Below are 19,626 nucleotides of genomic sequence, written 5' to 3'. Positions count from 1 at the left end.
AATATGTCACAGATCGAAGATGACGATGTTGATGAATGAATGAGCAACATATAAGACTATTGATTCAAGTAGAACCATGTCTTTGCTGTATTATTTCAGTATTATATTATATAAGTTATATCTGACAATAAGTCATATGCTTACGTTTACATCTAGCCGCATGTTTCATTTTCATGATTGATCTACTTTCTACTCATGAAGTGTTAATTTGTATATCTAACTTCTATATCCATGTATGCCACATAACGAAGTATATGTGATATAGATTCTCTTTTTTACGATTATGTATTTGAACATGAGCTTCCTTATTCATATCTTAGGTCAGATGTGTGGATGAATCATTTAAATATATTCTATATGTGATACAGGTATATTCCAAATTCAATTTTTGGCAATAATCCATTGTGAACCAAACAAATTATTAAATATGTCAAAGGTCAGTTATAATTTCAATATAAGGCGATAATGATTGAAATTGGTAGCTTATTCAAACTTTCGAGTTAATTCTGTATCAGTTGATTGAACTTACCTTGTTTGACATGCACATGCAAAATAATGTTTCTACATTAAACTTTTATTTATAATATGATGTCTTTTTTGTCTTTCTCATTCTCTCATAAAACTTCCATACACTCTCAACCTCAATCCATATGTAATGTCATCTCTAGCTGGACATCATGACCTATTGTCCCCAATATGACAAGTAATCTTTCCGAACAATAGCAATACTGGATTTTATTAATGACCATTAAGTTGATTCTAAACGTTTCCTTGATTGTAAAACAAAATGTGACACCAAAATGAAGCTTCTACAACATTTGGTTGTTGATAAATGTATAGATATTTATATGTAGTTTCTCGCTATTACTGATTACAGCATCTACCCATGTCGCACGTTTTTGTGTTTCTGAATGGCCGTAAATCCACCACAATATTCTAGTTAACATAACATTACTGGTAAAAAATAATCAGAGATATGGACTGGGGTGTTTTACCTTTTGAATGACTCCATAGAAATGTTCAGGACCAATTTATGTCATATTTACATCAAAATAACGACAAAAAGCCCTTTTAATGGCGGCCATCTTGGATTTGTTTAATAGTTACAAATAAAAATATTTCAATTTGGATTCATATACAATACAAATGAATATTTCGTTACCTCATATAACAGTCTTGTCATTATTGCAACACCTACAGACTGATGAGGAAACAATTGTATGAAGTTATATGGTTTCAAGATTTTTGTGGCAGCCATCTTGGATTTATGCAAATTTGACAGTCTTCCCATACTTTAGATTCACCTAAACTTTTGATATGTTATTCAAGTCAATTTTCTGTGTCAAATAATATAGGACTCGTTACTATTGCAATTTGTGGTGGGTTAACGCCTTATTTGGCCTAATTTGACTTGACTATAAGGCGGTGTAACAGACGGTGCATCAACCGTGGTAAACTTCCAAATTTCTCTTTTGCACTAACTTTAAAATCTTAATTTTATTTCAATTGAATTATATACTCGGAACACTGAAGAACACAAATCACCATCTTGGCGATTTCAAAACTCCGTTTAGCTGTAATTGGGGAAAATATAACCCGCGTTTTACGTCATCACAACCAATCAAATTTGCCGCTCGCAGGCGCTGCCCAGTTTCCTTTTCCTCAACATTGCGCAGTGTGAGGTGTTCAATGAACTCGAGTTATTTATCTCATCATTGTGTTCGCGATTATCCCCATTCTCCTGCTTAATGTTGTTTGTAAGTCGATTTTTTTACACCGATTCCTCACCGCAGGGAAGGAGGCTGAACAGAAGGGTTTACACTGGAAGTAAGAACTAAGAGGACGAAGACTGATGAAGACCTATGAGGAAACCTTCAACCATGGACCCATAACCCCTCCCGGAATGACCACAAAGGGTTCGACCTTTGTTTTTGGAGGAAATTATTTATTTTCTTGAGTACGGAGACGAGGTGTTCGATGTGCGAGCTTTGAGTGTGAGATGATTCTGAAGTTTAAATTATGTTGTCCTTAAACTAAAGCTTTACCCGATTTGTTTGAATATCCTTAACAGGATCACGACTGTGTTTGATTTCTTTAATTTCATCGCTTTTCTGAATTTGTACCCTCGGTACTTGTCAGGTTTCAAATGTTGTATTCGGCTGTGACGTCACGTGCTTCCAGTTTCAGGGGGAAATCAATCAAAATAAATTGAAAAAATGTTTTTTTTGTGTGCCAAAGTTGTTCAACATAAACGTAAGGAATACGAGGGACTTGGACGCAGGAAGAGGCCATTTCATCAATGGAGCTTGTGCTCTCTCAACACCTTATCAATTCAATCTGACAGTTTATTTGTTTTTATACACATGCTCGAGGTTCGTAGAAGAGCGATGACACAGAACAAAGTCAGAACACAGCACAATAAAGGGAACAGCAGGAGAAAGGGGGAAACACCAACAGTCGGCCAGAGGAAGAAGGTAGATGGAGATAGACAAAAAAGGGATGCAGGTAACGATGAGGGGTAATGGAGAATGCTCAGGGTGGACTCAGGGTGAGAATGCTCAATATGGAAAGATAAGCAGAAATTTGTGAGGGGTCCAGGATGGTTCAACGGGTGCTGAAAAGATCGTGATTTTGGATGTGGGTGAACTGAGATGGTGGTGAACAGGTGTTTTGAAGACCTGGAGGGAAGAATGGGATTGAAGAGAGTGTGGAAGTTTATTCAAAAGGCAGGAACAAAGAGGAATGAAAGAGTGAAGGTGAGCAGTGATTCGTGATTTTGGTGGTTTTACCAGAAGGGGATTGTTGGCGGACCTTGAGCGCCCTGTAGAAATACATATTGCAGACAGAGCGGGGGGATAGGGGCGAGACCGGAGAGGAGACGGTAGAAGACAGAATGACCACCGACCTGCCTGCGGTGAGAGAGTGAGAGACCCAAAGACTCAGCCTCACCGTGGGAGATCCCAATGATCCTAAATGCCTTGGTTTCCACAGCGTGAAGAGGAGAAATGTGAGAGGCAGGAGCATCAGCCACAGTACTCCATCAGGCTGCGGACGAAAACTTTGCATGTGGTCAGGTGCTCAGGTGTGCCAAGGAGGGACTTTGCACAACGGAGGATTCCCAGTCGGCTGCTGGTGTTGGAGGCCAATTTTGAAATGTGACTTGCCCAAGAGAGATCATGGCTGAGAGTGAGACCCAAGAGTTTGAGTGACTGAACCTCTTCACGAGGGTTATTGAGAAAGTAGGTGGGAGGATTTGCAGTACGGTCCTTTCTGTTTGAGAGAGACAGAGAGTGAGAGAGAGAAAAAGACAGACAGAGAGAGAGAGAGAGACAGAAAGATTTTTCAGGATTGAAAGACATGTTTCACGTGTTTGACCAGTTTGTGATTTTGTCAAGGCTTGAGGGGAGGGAAGAGGCTGCTGCCTGTCTGTCAGAGGGATGAGAGATGTCATGGAAGAAAGTGGAGTAATCAGCAAATCGACAGAGAGAATTTTTTCAGAGCATGAGTGAGATCATTGATGAAAATTAAGAATACGATGGGGCTGAGAACACTGCCTTGGGGTACTCCAGCCTTGACAGGGAGAGGAGAGGAAAGGGCTCCATTGAGAGCCACACGTTGGCTATGAGAGTATTGGAAGCCAGTAATCCAAGAGTGGAGTTGGCCTTGGACTCCAAAGACAGACAGTTTGGAGAGTAAGGAAGGATGCCAGAATGTATAAAAAGCTCGAGATATCTCCAGAGAGAGACGGCCCTGATTTCATGTCTGACATTGAGGGTCTCCATCCATTGTTGGGAGAGTATCAGCAGCATGTCAAAGGTCGGGGATTCTTGCTGGGGATTTCAGGCAGATTCTTCCTGAGGTCAGAAGAGGTCGCCAACCTGACATCGTCAACTCCTGCCTCGAACCAAGTCTTCTCTCTGGCAACATTGTGTAAAAGTTGCATTTGCGAATCAACATGCACATTGAAGCTACCGCATCTCAAGGTAATACTGTAGATGGAGAACGTACAGCATCAACCAGTATGCACAATGGTTGATCGATTTAGGGGAAGGCTGTCTTCCAAGTGTTGACCACCCTTTATACCATGATACCATTGAACTTCCATCACATCTCTGTCTTCAAATCAGAAGAGGAAGTCATCAACCATGTTAATGCTGGATTTGATCAGCCACAGAACCACACTGATCCACTGTGGCTTGAAGGGAGAGAGCCATCCTCACATCCACAAATAATGACGTTGACAGACTAAATGAAGTCATAATGGCACAACTCCCAAGATCCAAGACAGTCTTGGTCAGTGCTGATTCTGCAGCTGACCAAAACCAGGCAACTCTGCATCCAACAGAGTTTCAAAATACAATCAACATTTCTGGAATGCCTCCAAACAAAATGAGCTCAAAGGTCAATGCTCCAATAATGTTGCCAAAAGACCCTATTACCATTTAGACCCTTGACCACTTGGACCTTCTTATATCACAACTGAAATTTCAAATAAATATAATATCACCAATATTACAAATACATTTGTAGAAAAGAAATGTTTGGATTATGATTGGTGTAAATCATGCCAAGACAGCAAATCTGTGACGTCAATCCCCGTGATGACGTGTGGAGAGGCGAGCGTAGCAAGCCGAACCACACCAGTGATATTGATAGCCGCTATCGTTGTTATTGCATGTATCAAAGCAGTAATTGGAGGGTGTATGAGAGGGTTTTCCACAGTTACAGCGATGGTGGCACACGAAGCCGCTCCAGACCGACCATGAAGATCCAGAAAATCAAGAACATAGTGTAAAATCCAGTCGAGACACCACGTTGGTGGGACTTGAGGAACAAGGATCGTCAAACACACGTGCTCCAAAGATTGATGAAAATCTTTTTAAAAGGATTCAACAGTTGGTACGGTTGAATGACAAACGATTGAATGACTTTTGTAAGGTGACTCAGAACAATGAGAAGGACGCAATAAATATGGACATGGAGGGGGAATTGGGATGGCTTGCTCAAATGGATTGTGAATAATAAGAATTAGACAAGGTGATTGATTACCTGTTGGGTACATTCGGTGTGCGCAGAACTCCCTTCCTGCAGACTACATGGGTGCCCCCAATTCCATGGAAATGAGACAAGGAGAGGTGGTGTCACCCCAAGAAAATGGTGGTGCTGGGGAGGCGGGCATGTGCAAAAATGATGGTATTCAGACCCCTAAAATGGACACATTTTCCCTCATATCTTGAATAATATAGTAGCTACAAGAATGAGTGAACACTTTCTAGTTTCAGAAGGATCTCCTGTTTCATGTGTTTAAACTTCATGGAGCTGCCTATTAATAGTGTTGGTTGAATTTTTTTCGTAAATGTTGTTCTTATTTTAAAATAATTGTGGTCATGTGTTTTCTTTGTGTGATTGTTTTTTTTTTGAGGTGAGTGAGGTTGTGCAGGCAAACCCTGATGTTTTTTGAATGTGCAGAGCGGTTGGCTGCACGTTTCACTACGTCCTTTTATAAGTTGTTGTTTATAAGTTGTTGTTTATAAGTTGTTGTTTATAAGTTGTTGTTTATAAGTTGTTGTTTATAAGTTGTTGTTTATAAGTGAGCTGTTTTTATCGTTTTCCGCGTGTTCGGGTTTTTCGGTTTTTCTTTTCTGAGTAGTGCTTTCTTTGGGTTTGGGTTCATCAACTTTTTGGTTTTATTTGCTGTTTGTATTGTTATTGTTGTTATGGTATTTTGTTTTTTTTAAATTATGTTTTGAAAATTAAATTTTTTTGAAATGGAAATGTGCGTCGTGCATACATTTCACCGTCATACCCGAGGTGTTCGTGTGATTGTTGCTGCTGTTCGCTTTGGAGATATCTGTGAAAAAGTGTCCGTTGTACGTTCGTGTCGGAAAATCATGAGTTTTTTTTTACACAATCATGCTCGGAGGCCATTTTTAAAATTAATTCACTTACAGTCTTGATCTTTACACACAACACACTACACGAGTCGAGCAGGTCGCACGCAAAGAGTCAGCTTCCTCCACCATTGTTAATTCGATTTCACAACCTCTTCAATGTGGCCAAAATCACCTGTGCACGCGGTGCCGAAAATTATTTGCTTTTCATCATTTTTGTTTATCAGAGTCAAAATAATGGTCAATAATAATTGGTTAAATGTCATTTAATTCATGAAATAAGGGACATCACATTGGGGTATTTTATTTATTTTACACTGTAAAGTTGAACAGGTGTACCACAACCGAACAGGTGTCCCACAACCGAACAGGTGTCCGACCTCGATCGATGGTTCTCCATTGTTTACACGTCATAATGAAGGAATTGCATTGATTGAAAACACCTTGGAAAGCACAACGGGAATTAGAAAGGTTAAAGGTGGAAACATAAGTGATGTAACTGACAAATGGCTATTTTCAGAGGACAAAGTGTCACGATGTTCATGGTGTCCGGAAGTGCATCCACCGGTGGGTCAAAGGTGTGAATCTGCTGAGAAACTGCACATGGAGTGGTAACCAGGGGTAACCACGTGGGGAAAAGACTTTTTGACCCACGGGTATGTTAAACGTCTCGTTGCACACGGAATGGTTTGTTCGGTCAGATGGAAGGTTCGGATCTCAGAACTCTTGCAGACCCGGCGAGATCCCCCTGGGGGTGTTTCATCCGAGGGTTCACACCTTGGGGGTCGTGCCTCCAGGAGCGCCTCGGTCTGTTCCTTATCGGGGGGGAAGGGGTGGGGGGTTGGAGGATGATCGACGAGGAAGAAGACAATTATTCTCTCCACCAAAGTGGATCTGTCCCACGAAGTTTTCCATCTTCCTCCTCCATGAGCTGAGTCGTCAACTCCACACCCTCGTAACGGACCAGGTTGACGCGCAAGAAGCCATCTTGGTTCACTTGATACCTGCATCCTCAATGGAACACGCGTCGTGACGTCATTCTCACAATCCCATGGAAGGTCATTGGGGTGAAAGGTCAAGATGACCAAGGATGGACGAGCGTGCACGTCTGACACATTGTAAAGACGACGTGAGTTTATCATGTGGTCACGGGCCGTGAATGGTCCCCCAAGGGATGATTTCCACGTGACGTGGACTGTCTAAAGTTTATATGACCCCCCAGGAGGGGAGGGGAGGAGGGGTGGATGGGGATGTTGGTGGAGTTGTACATGAGGAGAGAGAAAAGGGGAAAGAGCTTTGGAGGGAAGGGCAACCCATGAGTATTATGGGATGTGTGTGGGTGAGGGAGGAGTGGGTGTTGAGTCACAATGAGACCATTTTATTTTTTTTTTTAAAGGTGCATGCACCTGGTAGGATAACCTGCACCAACAGGTGCACTAACTCATCTCTGAACTTTAACCTGGGTTCGAACCAAACCACCCAAAATAACCAAACCAGCAGCACAACCAAACCACCCAAAATAACCAAACCACCCAGCACAACCAAACTAGCAGCACAACCAAACCACCCAGCATAACCAAACCACCCAGCACAACCAAACAACCCAACATAACCAAACCAGCAGCACAACCAAACTACCCAACAAAACAAAACCACCCAACATAACCAAACTAGCAGCACAACCAAACCACCCAACAAAACCAAACCACCCAACATAACCAAACCACCCAGCATAACCAAACCACCCAACATAACCAAACCACCCAGCATAACCAAACCACCCAACATAACCAAACCACCTAACATAACCATTGCCAAGAGACTTCAGAATGCAACATGGACGCTCTGTTTGGACCATGTGGTCTGCAATGATGACGATGATGTTGTGCCCCAATACCTGAAACGGGGGTGTCCGGCTGCCCTTTGAAACAGGTGTTTCTTCATCAGGTGATGTGTGAGAATACTTCCGCGTGTGAATGTTTTCTCACACAAGTGACATTTGTACCGCGGCCGGCAGTCTCCCTGGAGAGGAAAAACCATTACATCACAACCATGTCCCACCACCTACACCACGACATTCAGGGTGTCCCACCACCTACACCCCGACATTCAGGGTGTCCCACCACCTACACCCCGACATTCAGGGTGTCCCACCACCTACACCCCGGCATTCAGAGTGTCCCACCACCTGTACCCCGGCATTCAGAGTGTCCCACCACCTGTACCCCGGCATTCAGAGTGTCCCACCACCTGTACCCCGGCATTCAGAGTGTCCCACCACCTGTACCCCGGCATTCAGAGTGTCCCACCACCTGTACCCCGGCATTCAGGGTGTCCCACCACCTACACCCCGGCATTCAGAGTGTCCCACCACCTGTACCCCGGCATTCAGAGTGTCCCACCACCTGTACCCCGGCATTCAGAGTGTCCCACCACCTGTACCCCGGCATTCAGGGTTTCCCACCTACACCCCAACATTCAGGGTGTCCCACCACCTACACCCCGGCATTCAGGGTTTCCCACCACCTGTACCCCGGCATTCAGAGTGTCCCACCACCTGTACCCCGGCATTCAGAGTGTCCCACCACCTACACCCCGGCATTCAGGGTGTCCCACCACCTGTACCCCGGCATTCAGGGTGTCCCACCACCTACACCCTGACATTCAGGGTGTCCCACCTGCCACATGACCCGACCCTTGACCACGAAGCCGAGTTGTTATCGCCACCTTGGCAAACACACCTGGCGGGGTCAATCTCATCCGGGCCACGAGGCTCGGGTAATCATTCAATATTCCAACGAGGTGCTGTCACGCAATGGCCTGCCCTTTTCAGGTACAGTTGTCGGTGTGCCGGCACGACTTTAAGTGAGAGCCGTTTGTTCACCGGTTTCACGTCCGGCAGGTGAAGCCGTGAAGGTAGGAACCGGTGTTCACGTGACCTTGTGAGTCGTCCTCCCTTTTGGGTGGTGGTCCGTGGTTTTTATGGTTCCAATGGCCAAGAGACTCACACAACCAACCAACCAATCATGGGAGTTTGTTTAAATCTTTCTCTGATTCATTCATTCCCCATGAGGTCGTTCCATTTGACCTCCGACCTGTTTCTCAACGAAGAGCATTTCACAGGTACCTTTTAAAACCCGTGTGGACTGGGGGGAGTACACCTGTAGTTACCGGTAACGACCTCACCTGGTGGACCTCGCGGTGATGTTTTCGGACTGTTTGCTTGGAGCGGGCGACGTAAGAACAGGAAGCCGCGTCGCACCGAAAAAGAGGATGGACGCCGTGGGTCTGCAGGTGTCTCCCCAAATCATTCTGACTTTTACACCTTTGGCACAGTGACGTCACACAGGTAATCAGGAAAAAATCAACATCCTCCACCAAAGCTCGGGCAGAGAATGAAATCCCTCGAAGCAAACACGTTTCCCAAAGGTTCCCAACCGCACTCCATGATCCCCGATGCATTGTGGGTAGAAAAGGTGCTCACGGATTTACAAAAGCAGGTGCACAAAAAGGGGGAGAAACCGGCACACAGACGATGTCAAGGTGTGTACAAAGTGGGGGAAAGAGGACAATGACATGAAGGTGGTGTGTGATGGAAGGTGTAATACCTACCTGTGATCACACAGCGCACAGGTAAATGGCTGCTCGCTGCTGTGTCGGAACTTGATGTGATTTTTCAAGGCGGAGGGTGTCGGACACGTCATGTCGCAGGAAGGACACTTGTAGTGGTTAACTGCAAGATGGACAACGCGGGTTACCGATCGCACGACCACCACGTCGCACGACGACCGTCGCTCCTTCCCTAACGGCCACAATGGTCCCTCCTTCATCCCGCCCCGTCTTCCGAGGGACGTTATTTAGTCCGAGTCTTTCACGAACCGGTTGGCCAGGCCTGACGTTCGACCGAAGGTCCATGAAACATCGGGTAACTGTGCTCACCTGGACGACAAAACGCACACCTTACAAACCGGGGAGATAACAAACTTCACGTGTGACCGGACAAGCAGCTCTGAAATGACAACACCTCCTCCACACCCCTCTTCGTTCCCGATCACCTGCTCGTGAACAGCTTATCCTTCGAGGTAAACCAGGTCACGTGATTCCAAACTTTCATGCGCCGGATAAGGAAGTCCACCGTCTTCACCGGTGGTTCATCGCTGAGGGTGACTCACCGTGACGTCTCATGTGATCGATGAGGATCCTCTCGCTGGGAAAGAACTTGGAGCAGAGCGAACAGTGGAACATGTCTGCAAAACACGTGGTACACACCAGGAACACGTGGTGCACACCAGGAACACGTGGTGCACACCAGGAACACGTGGTACACACCAGGAACACGTGGTACACACCAGGAAGATGTGGGATATACCAAGAGCATGTGGTACCTACCAGGAACACGTGGTACACACCAGGAACATGTGGTACCTACCAGGAACACGTGGTACACACCAGGAACACGTGGTGCACACCAGGAACATGTGGTACACACCAGGAACACGTGGTGCACACCAGGAACATATGGGATGTACCAAGAGCATGTGGTACCTACCAGGAACACGTGGTACACACCAGGAACACGTGGTACACACCAGGAACACGTGGGATATACCAAGAGCATGTGGTACCTACCAGGAACACATGGTACACACCAGGAACACGTGGTACACACCAGGAACACGTGGTACACACCAGGAACACGTGGGATATACCAAGAGCATGTGGGATATACCAAGAGCATGTGGTACCTACCAGGAACACGTGGTACACACCAGGAACATGTGGTACACACCAGGAACATGTGGTACCTACCAGGAACACGTGGTACATCCCAACAAAACAACGGGGATACCAGGCAAGTGGATCAGATTTGAAAGTCAAGTTCACTCTTCTACTCCTGATTCTCCACTCCTAATTCTCTACTCCTGACTCTTCCACTCCTGACTCTTCCACTCCTGACTCTTCCACTCCTGACTCTTCCACTCCTGACTCTTCTACTCCTGATTCTCCACTCCTGACTTTCACTCCTGACTCTTCCACTCCTGACTCTTCCACTCCTGACTCTTCCACTCCTGACTCTTCTACTCCTGATTCTCCACTCCTGACTTCCACTCCTGACTCTTCCACTCATGATTCTCCACTCCCAACTCTTCCACTCCTGACTCTTCCACTCCTAATTCTTCAATCCTAATTCATCCACTCCCAACTCTTCCACTCCTGACTTCTACTCCTGACTTCCACTCCTGACTCTTCCACTCCCGACTCTTCCACTCCTGACTCTTCCACTCCTGACTCTTCCACTCCTGACTCTTCCACTCCTGACTCTTCCACTCCTGACTTTCACTCCTGACTCTTCCACTCCTGACTCTTCCACTCCTGACTCTTACACTCCTGACTCTTCTACTCCTGATTCTCCACTCCTGACTTCCACTCCTGACTCTTCCACTCATGATTCTCCACTCCTGACTCTTCCACTCCTGACTCTTCTACTCCTAATTCTTCACTCCTTATTCTTCCACTCCTGACTATTCACTCCTGACTCTTCCACTCCTGACTTTTCCACTCTTGACTATTCACTCCTGACTCTTCCACTCCTGATTATTCACTCCTGACTCTTCCACTTCTGACTATTCACTCCTGACTCTTCCACTCCTGATTATTCACTCCTGATTATTCACTCCTGACTTCTACTCCTGACTTCCACTCCTGACTCTTCCACTCCCGACTCTTCCACTCCTGACTCTTCCACTCCTGACTCTTCCACTCCTGACTCTTCACTCGTGAAAATGCCCCTGAAGAGAAACTCACTGGACGATGGTACTTCGACCAAATGTGCGAAATGGACGAACCCTTTGACACCTGTAAAGCACCTGCAGGATGAGCGCAGTTTGTGATGAGGTCGGGAATCAAACCCGAACAAGATGGCAAGAAGGAGAGTTTCCTCTACACCTGTGAGGTGTCCTGTGAGTGCTGCAGTTATCGAGTGGTCCCCACTCACAACCTTAATCTCCTACACCGGAACAAACACAACTATTTTAATTTGGAACAACCGAAGAGCTCGTCGGTATCACGAGACTCGGTGCATCGACATCTTTTGAACACCTGTAGTCTCTCTACTGGTCACCAAAGGGTCATTTGGACAACTTCGATGATTAGTTGGTTCACACAGGTTGTTCGGAATACTTACGGGGTGGATCGGTTAACTTGTGGTTGTGTTCACAAGTGTAGACCTACACGTGAATCTCTACCCAAGAGGTCTTCAAGAACAGCGATGGCAGAAAACAAGGTGGAGGTGATGGAGTCGTGCCATGATGGGGGCGTTTACACCATTACACTGGGGGGTAATCTACATATTACATACACAAAAATTAACCCCCTCAAACCCCATCACCAGTCCTATCATCTAAGTGTACCCCACACATTTCCTACGAAGCTTCATCGCCTCCACCATGGGTCCCACTGACATTACAAACCCAGACGTTGCACAGTCTCCTCGCCTTAAAGTTCAACTCAACCAGGTCAAAGGTTAATCATTCAATCAAGAACAAAACCAAACAAGAGTTTCTTCCCACCACATAAGTTGGTAAAGAAAGGAAAGTATGAATGGCTGCGACCGCACGTACGTTCGCGCGTTGCTTGCCGCCGCAGGTGATCCATCAGTTTGCTGTTGTTGGAGAACATTCCACCACAAGTGGGACAAGCAGCAAGCCTTTCTCGGGTGTGTCTGCGGAGATGGTCACGCAACCTGGACCTTGCTGGAAATGTCTCTTCGCATCCTGACATCAAGGGAAGAGAGGACAATGTTCAACGATGTCGATCTCTACACCAATAAATCCCGATTTCATATCCCAGAACCGAAACATCCACCGACGTACCTTTCCACCCGCAGGTCATGGAGTCCGATGAACCCTGGTTGTCCCTAATTTGGGCGTGCATGTCCACGTGACGGTAGAACCACTCTGCACTCTCGAACGTCATCTGCGCAACAACACACAACAATCATCGGGTGATTCATGAGGTCACTTCAAAAGTGGTCCATGAGGCTTCACTAACCTATCGAGACGATGCTGCAAGAACACAGTCCTGAATGTCCAATTTGGAGAAAATCAAAGTTTCGTTTCAATGCTTGGCTGCCACTGCTGCTTTCAAATTCGCTTCTCCAAAGAACGACCCTTCTCTGAGAGCTATGACTTGTGTGGAGACATTGAGGAGATACCGTCGATGTTATTTCATGCAAAACCTGAAATTGGACAAAAATGTGTTCCGGTTACGGAGAAGGCCGAGCTGTTGGAAACCTGGAGTATAGATGTTTCCATGGTGATTGTTTTGTTAGGTTACCCATCCTCTCTTATCAGTGGAAAGCTTTTTCATTGTTAACTCACTTCCAAACCTTCATTTTCCAACTCTGTATTCGAACATCGTTTCAAACCCTCATTTTCCGATACCTGTACTCAAACCGACGATCATTCTCAAAGCACGTCACCTCACCAGTATTTCGGCTAGATGTTTGCCATTCCATTGCTATAATGGACATAATCCTTCACCATTCCAGCATTGGATCAAAGAAGGCACTTCCTAAAGAAAGAAGCGGACGTCGTTGGTGACATCATGCAGGGGACAATAAGAACCCGTGATGGAGTTGTTGGAGCGTTGGAGTTGAATCCGGGCAGAGCGAGTCCAGGTCGTGAGGGAGTTCGCACCCACAAGGCAGGAGACCTGGCGGGGTTGACAGGGCTTCCAGAGCGTAAGGCGGGACGAGCACTACTCTTGATTCACGGAGCGCCAAGCGGAACGCAAAGCGTGAAGAGGGACGGGCGGTCCCCGCTGAAAGCAAAACGCGTGACGCATGGCGCTACCCAAACTACCAGGCAGAACGGGCTACCCAAACTACCATAGCAACAGGTCGTCGAGACCAACGGAGGCCATGCCTGCTCGTATAAGGCGCAAACATACCCCGACTTCTTCTTTCTTTCTGTCCCCTGGTCTGTCCAATTTCCCCCAGATGAATGTGGTGCCTGTCTGTATTAAGGCTGCTTGTATAAGGGGTTTATTTGAGTGCTTTGGGGTCAGACTGTCATATTTGACGCGGCATTTCTGTAAATACTGGCATCTGTGTAAATACGTGCCTGTTAACACAAGATTTGTTGTTTGCAAACCTGCTCGATTGTCTCTTTCCTTTATTGGTTAGACATGGGGTGTAACAGATAGACAGGTTGTATCCCACTGATTCGCTGCCGCGAGTCTCACCGGCAGCCCACCGAATGTACGGTTTTGCTCCGCCATACGTAATTAATAGACAATTAATAGACATTGTCCCTATCTGAAGTAACGAGGTCACCGGGAAGGTAACGTGAGAGTTTGGTGCGGGGACCCTGCCGGATTTCATCACTTTAGACAGCGCCCGTGGTTATTTAGCAACCTCTCTGGTCAAGGAGTTTTCCGTGGCTCGTCTACTTCAGGGTCAAAGGTCGGGAAGCGGACCTGAGAGAGAGGTCACTCCAAAACAAATGGAGATGCTGTGTCCTTCCATTTTTGGGCAGTGTGGACTTGAGTTGACTCGTCTGTTTCAGTCGCTGAACCAGGCCGAGGGTCTCCCTGAACGTGGTCCGTTCTTTTCTGTTATCCACAATTCTGGACCAATTGTACTCCAGGGAATCTTTCAATTTGTTACATCCTCGGTCTCCCTCTGTTTCTTTGAGGTCCTCCTCAAGGTCGCCATTTTTCGAATTCTCGTTGTCCATCGGTTGTCCGTTCTTCTCACAATGCGTCTAACTCGGTTCCTTTTTCAGTCGTACAGGAATAGAATACCACCTTGAACCGTGGTGGTGTGGTTCACGTTTTCCAAAGATTCCAAGAGCTATGGCAGAGTGCGGTGTTGAGACCACATACCAAGACCAGCAGGTGAACCCATCCAGTAAGGTCAAAGAGGATAAAGTGAACGAAGAAAGTTTTCTCACCAACCCACATTGGCAACCCCTCCCTCTCCATTATGACGTGTCACATTCAAACAGAGAGAGTCTCGTTTCTATCAGCGGAAAAGACTGATTTGGATAATTACAACAAATAGATAATTAACCAACTCCTATTTAAGGTATTCATCCACCGCATGGTGTTATATATTTATTTTAATTAATTAAAATATATCTTAAAGAATATTAGTCTTAACGAGATTCGGGCGTATGCAGACGCGTCATGAAACGGGCCAGGTGTAGCCTGAAGCACACCTGACAATCTTCCCACAGGCAGGTGAACGAGTCGGGGAGCTCAGGTAGCAGGTTGCGGTTCTTCCTGCCGCGGAGGCATCTCCTGCCATCGGCTTCTCCATCGTCAGCACCTTCAAGGTGGACTTCACCTGCATTGCTTGAGCTGCCACCGCGAGAGGCAAACAGGAAGCGGCGACCCCACTCTTTCAGCTTGGCGTGGTGCCCGTGGAACAAGACGTGTCCGGTGAGCTGCGCGCGCTCCTCACCTGCCAAGAACTCACAATCTTCCCACAAACACCTCGACGCATCTGAAATGAAAATACCACAAAAGGGGTAAAAGGTAAAGAAGAAAATAAATGGAAAGAAAAATATTCCACAGGTGTAAAAGGAAAAGGAAACCATTTCCTTTTTCTTTACCTTTCATACTCCGAATTCAAAAACAAAACGGAGGATGTGAAAGACGTGATGTGACGTCATAAACATTTGAACATTCGCTGAGAGCATTGGTCCCCAACCTGCGGCCCGCGGGCCGCATGTGGCCCACGGAGCCCGATACTGCGGCCCACGAGGACTTTCCAATCAAAACACATTTCCATGTAGCAATTTTAAAGGGGTTTACACAATGCCGCTGCCGGCCGCTGCCGCTTCCCGCCGGGAGGAATCAAATCAATTTGATTTTACCTTCCGGCGTCTTGCGGCAGAATTTAAAATTAATTACATTTAATTAAAAAAATTAAAATTGAAAATGCATCAAGTTTCTCATTGACTGAAAATGTTTCTCAGTTTCAAGTTTCTCAATAAAATGCATCAATTTTTTTTCTGGCTCCCAAGATCCTTGGGAGTAGTGAATGCGGCCCGTGGGATCAAAAGTTTGGGGACCACTGACTTAGAGTCTCAGACCATGAGGGTCCTGTCCCCCAGTCGGCCCAACAATGAACCTTGAAGTCGAGATCATGAGAAAGAAAAATTATGGCCACACGAAAGTAGTTTCAAAAAAGGTCATCAATACTCAGCGAATGAGCAGCTCGGCTTGTCACTGAGAATGAAGAACTCTATCAATGAACGCGTTACCTGGACCCACCCACGGACCACCTAGGTACCTGTGCATCCATGACACCTCACCTGGGGCACTTGTGTCTTCACGAATTTTTTAAGGTAAGAAAATGTTTTTGACCCATCTGCTTCCTGTGCATGTTCCGTCGGTTTCGGCTCATTTGGGCGACCCTCAGCCTGTCATCCTCCTGAGGTTGGCAAAGCAAGCAAAATGAGTACAAGCTTGCTGGGATGATTGAGCCACCGGAGTATCCTGTGTTGGGGTGGCCACCTGTCCAGGATTGTGCTCAATAGCCCAGGAGACCGCTTTGGCAGCACCGATGCTCTGTACAAAGTATGGTCCTGAGGGATGGATTGTAATACCCTGTGCCGCCACCACAAAGTGGTGCTGCACGATGCACATTTAAATAAATAATTGTTGTTATTCCCATCCCTCCCAAAACTCTGTGACCACAGATGAAACCAAGTGGCCCATATTCACCATGAGCTTGAACTTGGTCCACGTGCCAAGTTTGGTGGCAATTGGTCCAGTAGTTTTTGGCGTGATTGGTGTTTCACACACAGACAGATGATGACATTTATTTATTAGATACTTTTGCAGTGATCCAAAGGTCATGGAGGAGTTTGTACATATTTGTGTCCCATGAAGAAGAAAGACATTCCTGGAAGTCGACATCAATTACAAGGACATGAGTAGATATCAATGCACTTTTACATGGATCCACCCAGGTGGAAGTTAAAGATCCGGGGAAGGTGAAATTTGAACCTGGCTTCCCTGGATCGTCAGTACCAGGGGTCCACTTGGGAACACGAAACAAGCCAAAGCACAATGTTCCCGCAAGACTCCGTCACTTCAATCACGTGATACCGGCTCTTGGTCCTCAACATTGAGGTCCATCGATGGTGCTTTTGCCTCGTCGTACACAATTCGCGTTTACCTTCGTACAGGTACGCGTGGTACTTGGCGGGAATTAACTAAAGGTAATCGATCAGGTAGATCCGAATATCAAATGATAACCTCACCAGTCCCTGAAGCTCGGTGCTCAACAAGATGAGTCCCCAAATGGCAGATTAAGAGGTCCACGTTGGTGTATTCACTCCGACAGCCTCTCCACTCGCAGCGCAACACCAATGGGGCGTCTCTGCGACCCCGACCAGGCGCCATGACCCGAACTCGAGCAACACACGAGGACAAAACGGGGAGAACAGAGGAAAAAAACCACGTGATACAAACAATTCTCAAAGTCTGTTCGAGTAACTCGGTGGATAACCATTTAATTAAACCCTTCTACGGGTCGGTACATCGATTGCTATCTCGCAGTGTCCTTGTCCACTTCAGCAGCTCCTTCCCCGCAAACAAATCCCCTCTCCCAGGTCGACATCAAACAACTACTATGGATTACCTTTAGCTCCGCAATGGTTACCTGGACTGCCGGGTCTCCTTCCCAGGCCATCAATACCATAATGGCCACCTTCGGCGACAAAGGGCAACCATGGATGACTTTTCCGATAGCTCCCCAGGAGGTACATCCTGCCATGGTGATAATTGATTGGAATGATCAATCGCTTGTCACTCCGCGGAGAGGAAGTTGTACGTCGTGCGTGTGATGCGCCGAGATCGGCCGAACCGTTTTCGATTGTATTGGATTCAAACATAATTAAATAAATTGACAAACAAATAAATAAATACATAGAAACGCAGAATTTTAGGATGGGAGGAGTTTCGACTTCCTCGATGCAATTTTTAATTGTCAGATTACCTCCGATTGTTATCATCACCTGTGTCTACCTGTGTCTGGCAGGTGGAGCATCCATTACCTCCGTCTGGTCGGTCGCCCGTGTTATGTGCAAACTGATCACGTGTCTGGCACGAGCACAACCGGTGGTTCTTGCCTCACAAGTTGCTGTTTATAACTTTTTCGTGAATCCTCGATGAATTGGATGTACCTGGTCGCTCCTCCATTATCTGCACACACCTCTCGTCATAGATGAGGATGTGACGTCACAATGGACATTCGAATCAACCAAAGAACGTCGCACCTTGTGACGTATTCAAGGGGTGCGTTCCATGAGCAAGCAGCTTGCTATCGCTTTCTCAGCCAGTCGTTCCGTATCAACCGCTCTGCAAGCCGCTCTCCTCGTCGCTCGGCAAGAGGAGCAAGCCATTAAAGAGAGGTGCTTCGTTATGTTATCAATTACCATTGATCAAAAATGGCCGCCATTGTCGGATACCACTGCTCTGTATACTCATAATATTATTAAAATGTCTATTTAATCCATTTAATTTTTAACGATACTTTTCATCCAAATTCTTAGATTCACAAACATGTAAAACCCCTCCTCAACTCACCCCCCCCTTCAAAATGCAAAATGGTACGGTCCGTAGTCAAGCTTGGCGGGGGCTCCTGCTTCTGACACTGAATTTATTTATCTCTCTTTCCCTCTTCCTGCTCCTCCGGAGCCGCTGTGAACACAATCAATTGGTTTGGGGAAGTTGTCACAAGAGGAAGGAATAAAAGTGAAAATGACGTCGTGGACAGTGCTTAACTCGAGCACTTCGAATGAAGCAAGCGGCTTGATAAGCGACAGCAAGCTGCTTGCAAACGGAAAAAAAAATATTGGATTAGAAATTCAGAAAACACGTTAACACGGCAAAAGGCTCGGAAATCGGGTGTTATCAAGTTAATTTTACTTTGAAACTCACAAAAAGAAACAAATAACTTTTGTAAAGCACACAAATCGTAACCGGCACGACCCATGACGTCATCGTCGGCCGGCCGTGCACCGGCCAACGCAGCCACGCCTACGCAGCAACGTGTCTTGTCATTGGTTTGGTAAATAAATGGCCATAACTTGGGAAGCACTTGTCCGATTAATATCAAACCTTGAAAAGGCACATCCTCAGGTCCCCAGCAATATACCTGGCAAGTTTCAATTAGATCGGACCAGTGGTTGTCGAGAAACAGCAGTCACAGACACACGCACGCACGCACACACACACACAGATTGCTGGAATTATAGATCGATGGTCGCCTTCCCACTGAGCTTGTTAAATCATCGGGTGAGGAGCCTCCAATCCTGAGCGGCAAACGCGTCCTGTTCCAAGTTCCGCACGGATAAAGTACACCAAAAGGAGAACCTCAAAGGCGAAACTTTAAATGTGTAATTCGAGTGAAAAATATGTATCAAACCACAGAGAACACCAAGTGTCAGTTTATGCTTTTCACAGCTTAAAAACAACTTGGCGGAACTCCGAAAACGAGGTCGAGGGACCTTTTTTTTTACATGTATCTATGTCGAAGTGAGCGGTGGATAGTGAAAGCAGATCACACATAAATGATAAACAACGTGATGTCGTCGAAAAATGGAATTTCACAACATTTTAAACGGGCGAGGCAACACCCGAGGCACCGCACGGAAACACAGTCCGGTCGATGTGACATGTGTTCAGATTGACAGTACAGATTGACCGTGTATCACCA

At 46.2% G+C, this 19,626-nt stretch overlaps 1 protein-coding gene and 1 pseudogene across 12 annotated transcripts in view; one reads left to right on the top strand and one right to left on the bottom strand.

Annotated features, from left to right (window-relative positions):
- The window catches only part of LOC147008195 (tubulin alpha chain-like), a 36,009-nt gene extending 30,234 nt beyond the window's left edge, over window positions 1-5,775 (top strand). For 8 of the 11 annotated variants that reach the window (XR_015053643.1, XR_015053642.1, XM_085865629.1 and 5 more), the window contains one exon: window positions 1,794-5,775. Coding sequence is in view for 6 of the 11 variants with exons in the window: in XM_085865632.1 (XP_085721758.1) it covers window positions 1,794-1,838 (45 nt within the window). In the remaining 5 variants the exon portion in view is untranslated. The remainder of the gene's footprint in view (window positions 1-1,793) is intronic. The other 3 variants (XR_015053640.1, XR_015053641.1, XR_015053639.1) reach the window with 2 other exon arrangements.
- A 416-nt stretch (window positions 5,776-6,191) lies between these two features.
- On the bottom strand, window positions 6,192-18,105 carry LOC147008194 (histone H4 transcription factor-like; annotated as a pseudogene). The gene is made up of 9 exons (XR_015053609.1): window positions 17,168-18,105; window positions 15,113-15,399; window positions 12,764-12,866; window positions 12,512-12,664; window positions 10,064-10,138; window positions 9,504-9,624; window positions 9,078-9,216; window positions 7,789-7,913; window positions 6,192-6,895 (listed from the first exon to the last, which is right to left on the bottom strand). The product of XR_015053609.1 is annotated as a histone H4 transcription factor-like (transcript).
- Window positions 18,106-19,626: the final 1,521 nt, after the last annotated feature.

This window comes from Eptatretus burgeri, chromosome 21 (assembly GCF_056783735.1).
Source record: "Eptatretus burgeri isolate ZD-2024b chromosome 21, Ebu_testis_v1, whole genome shotgun sequence".
In the NCBI taxonomy this organism is placed as follows: domain Eukaryota; kingdom Metazoa; phylum Chordata; class Myxini; order Myxiniformes; family Myxinidae; genus Eptatretus; species Eptatretus burgeri.
The sequence above is the reverse complement of the archived record's forward strand: the minus strand, read 5'-3'. Positions and strand labels throughout refer to the sequence as shown.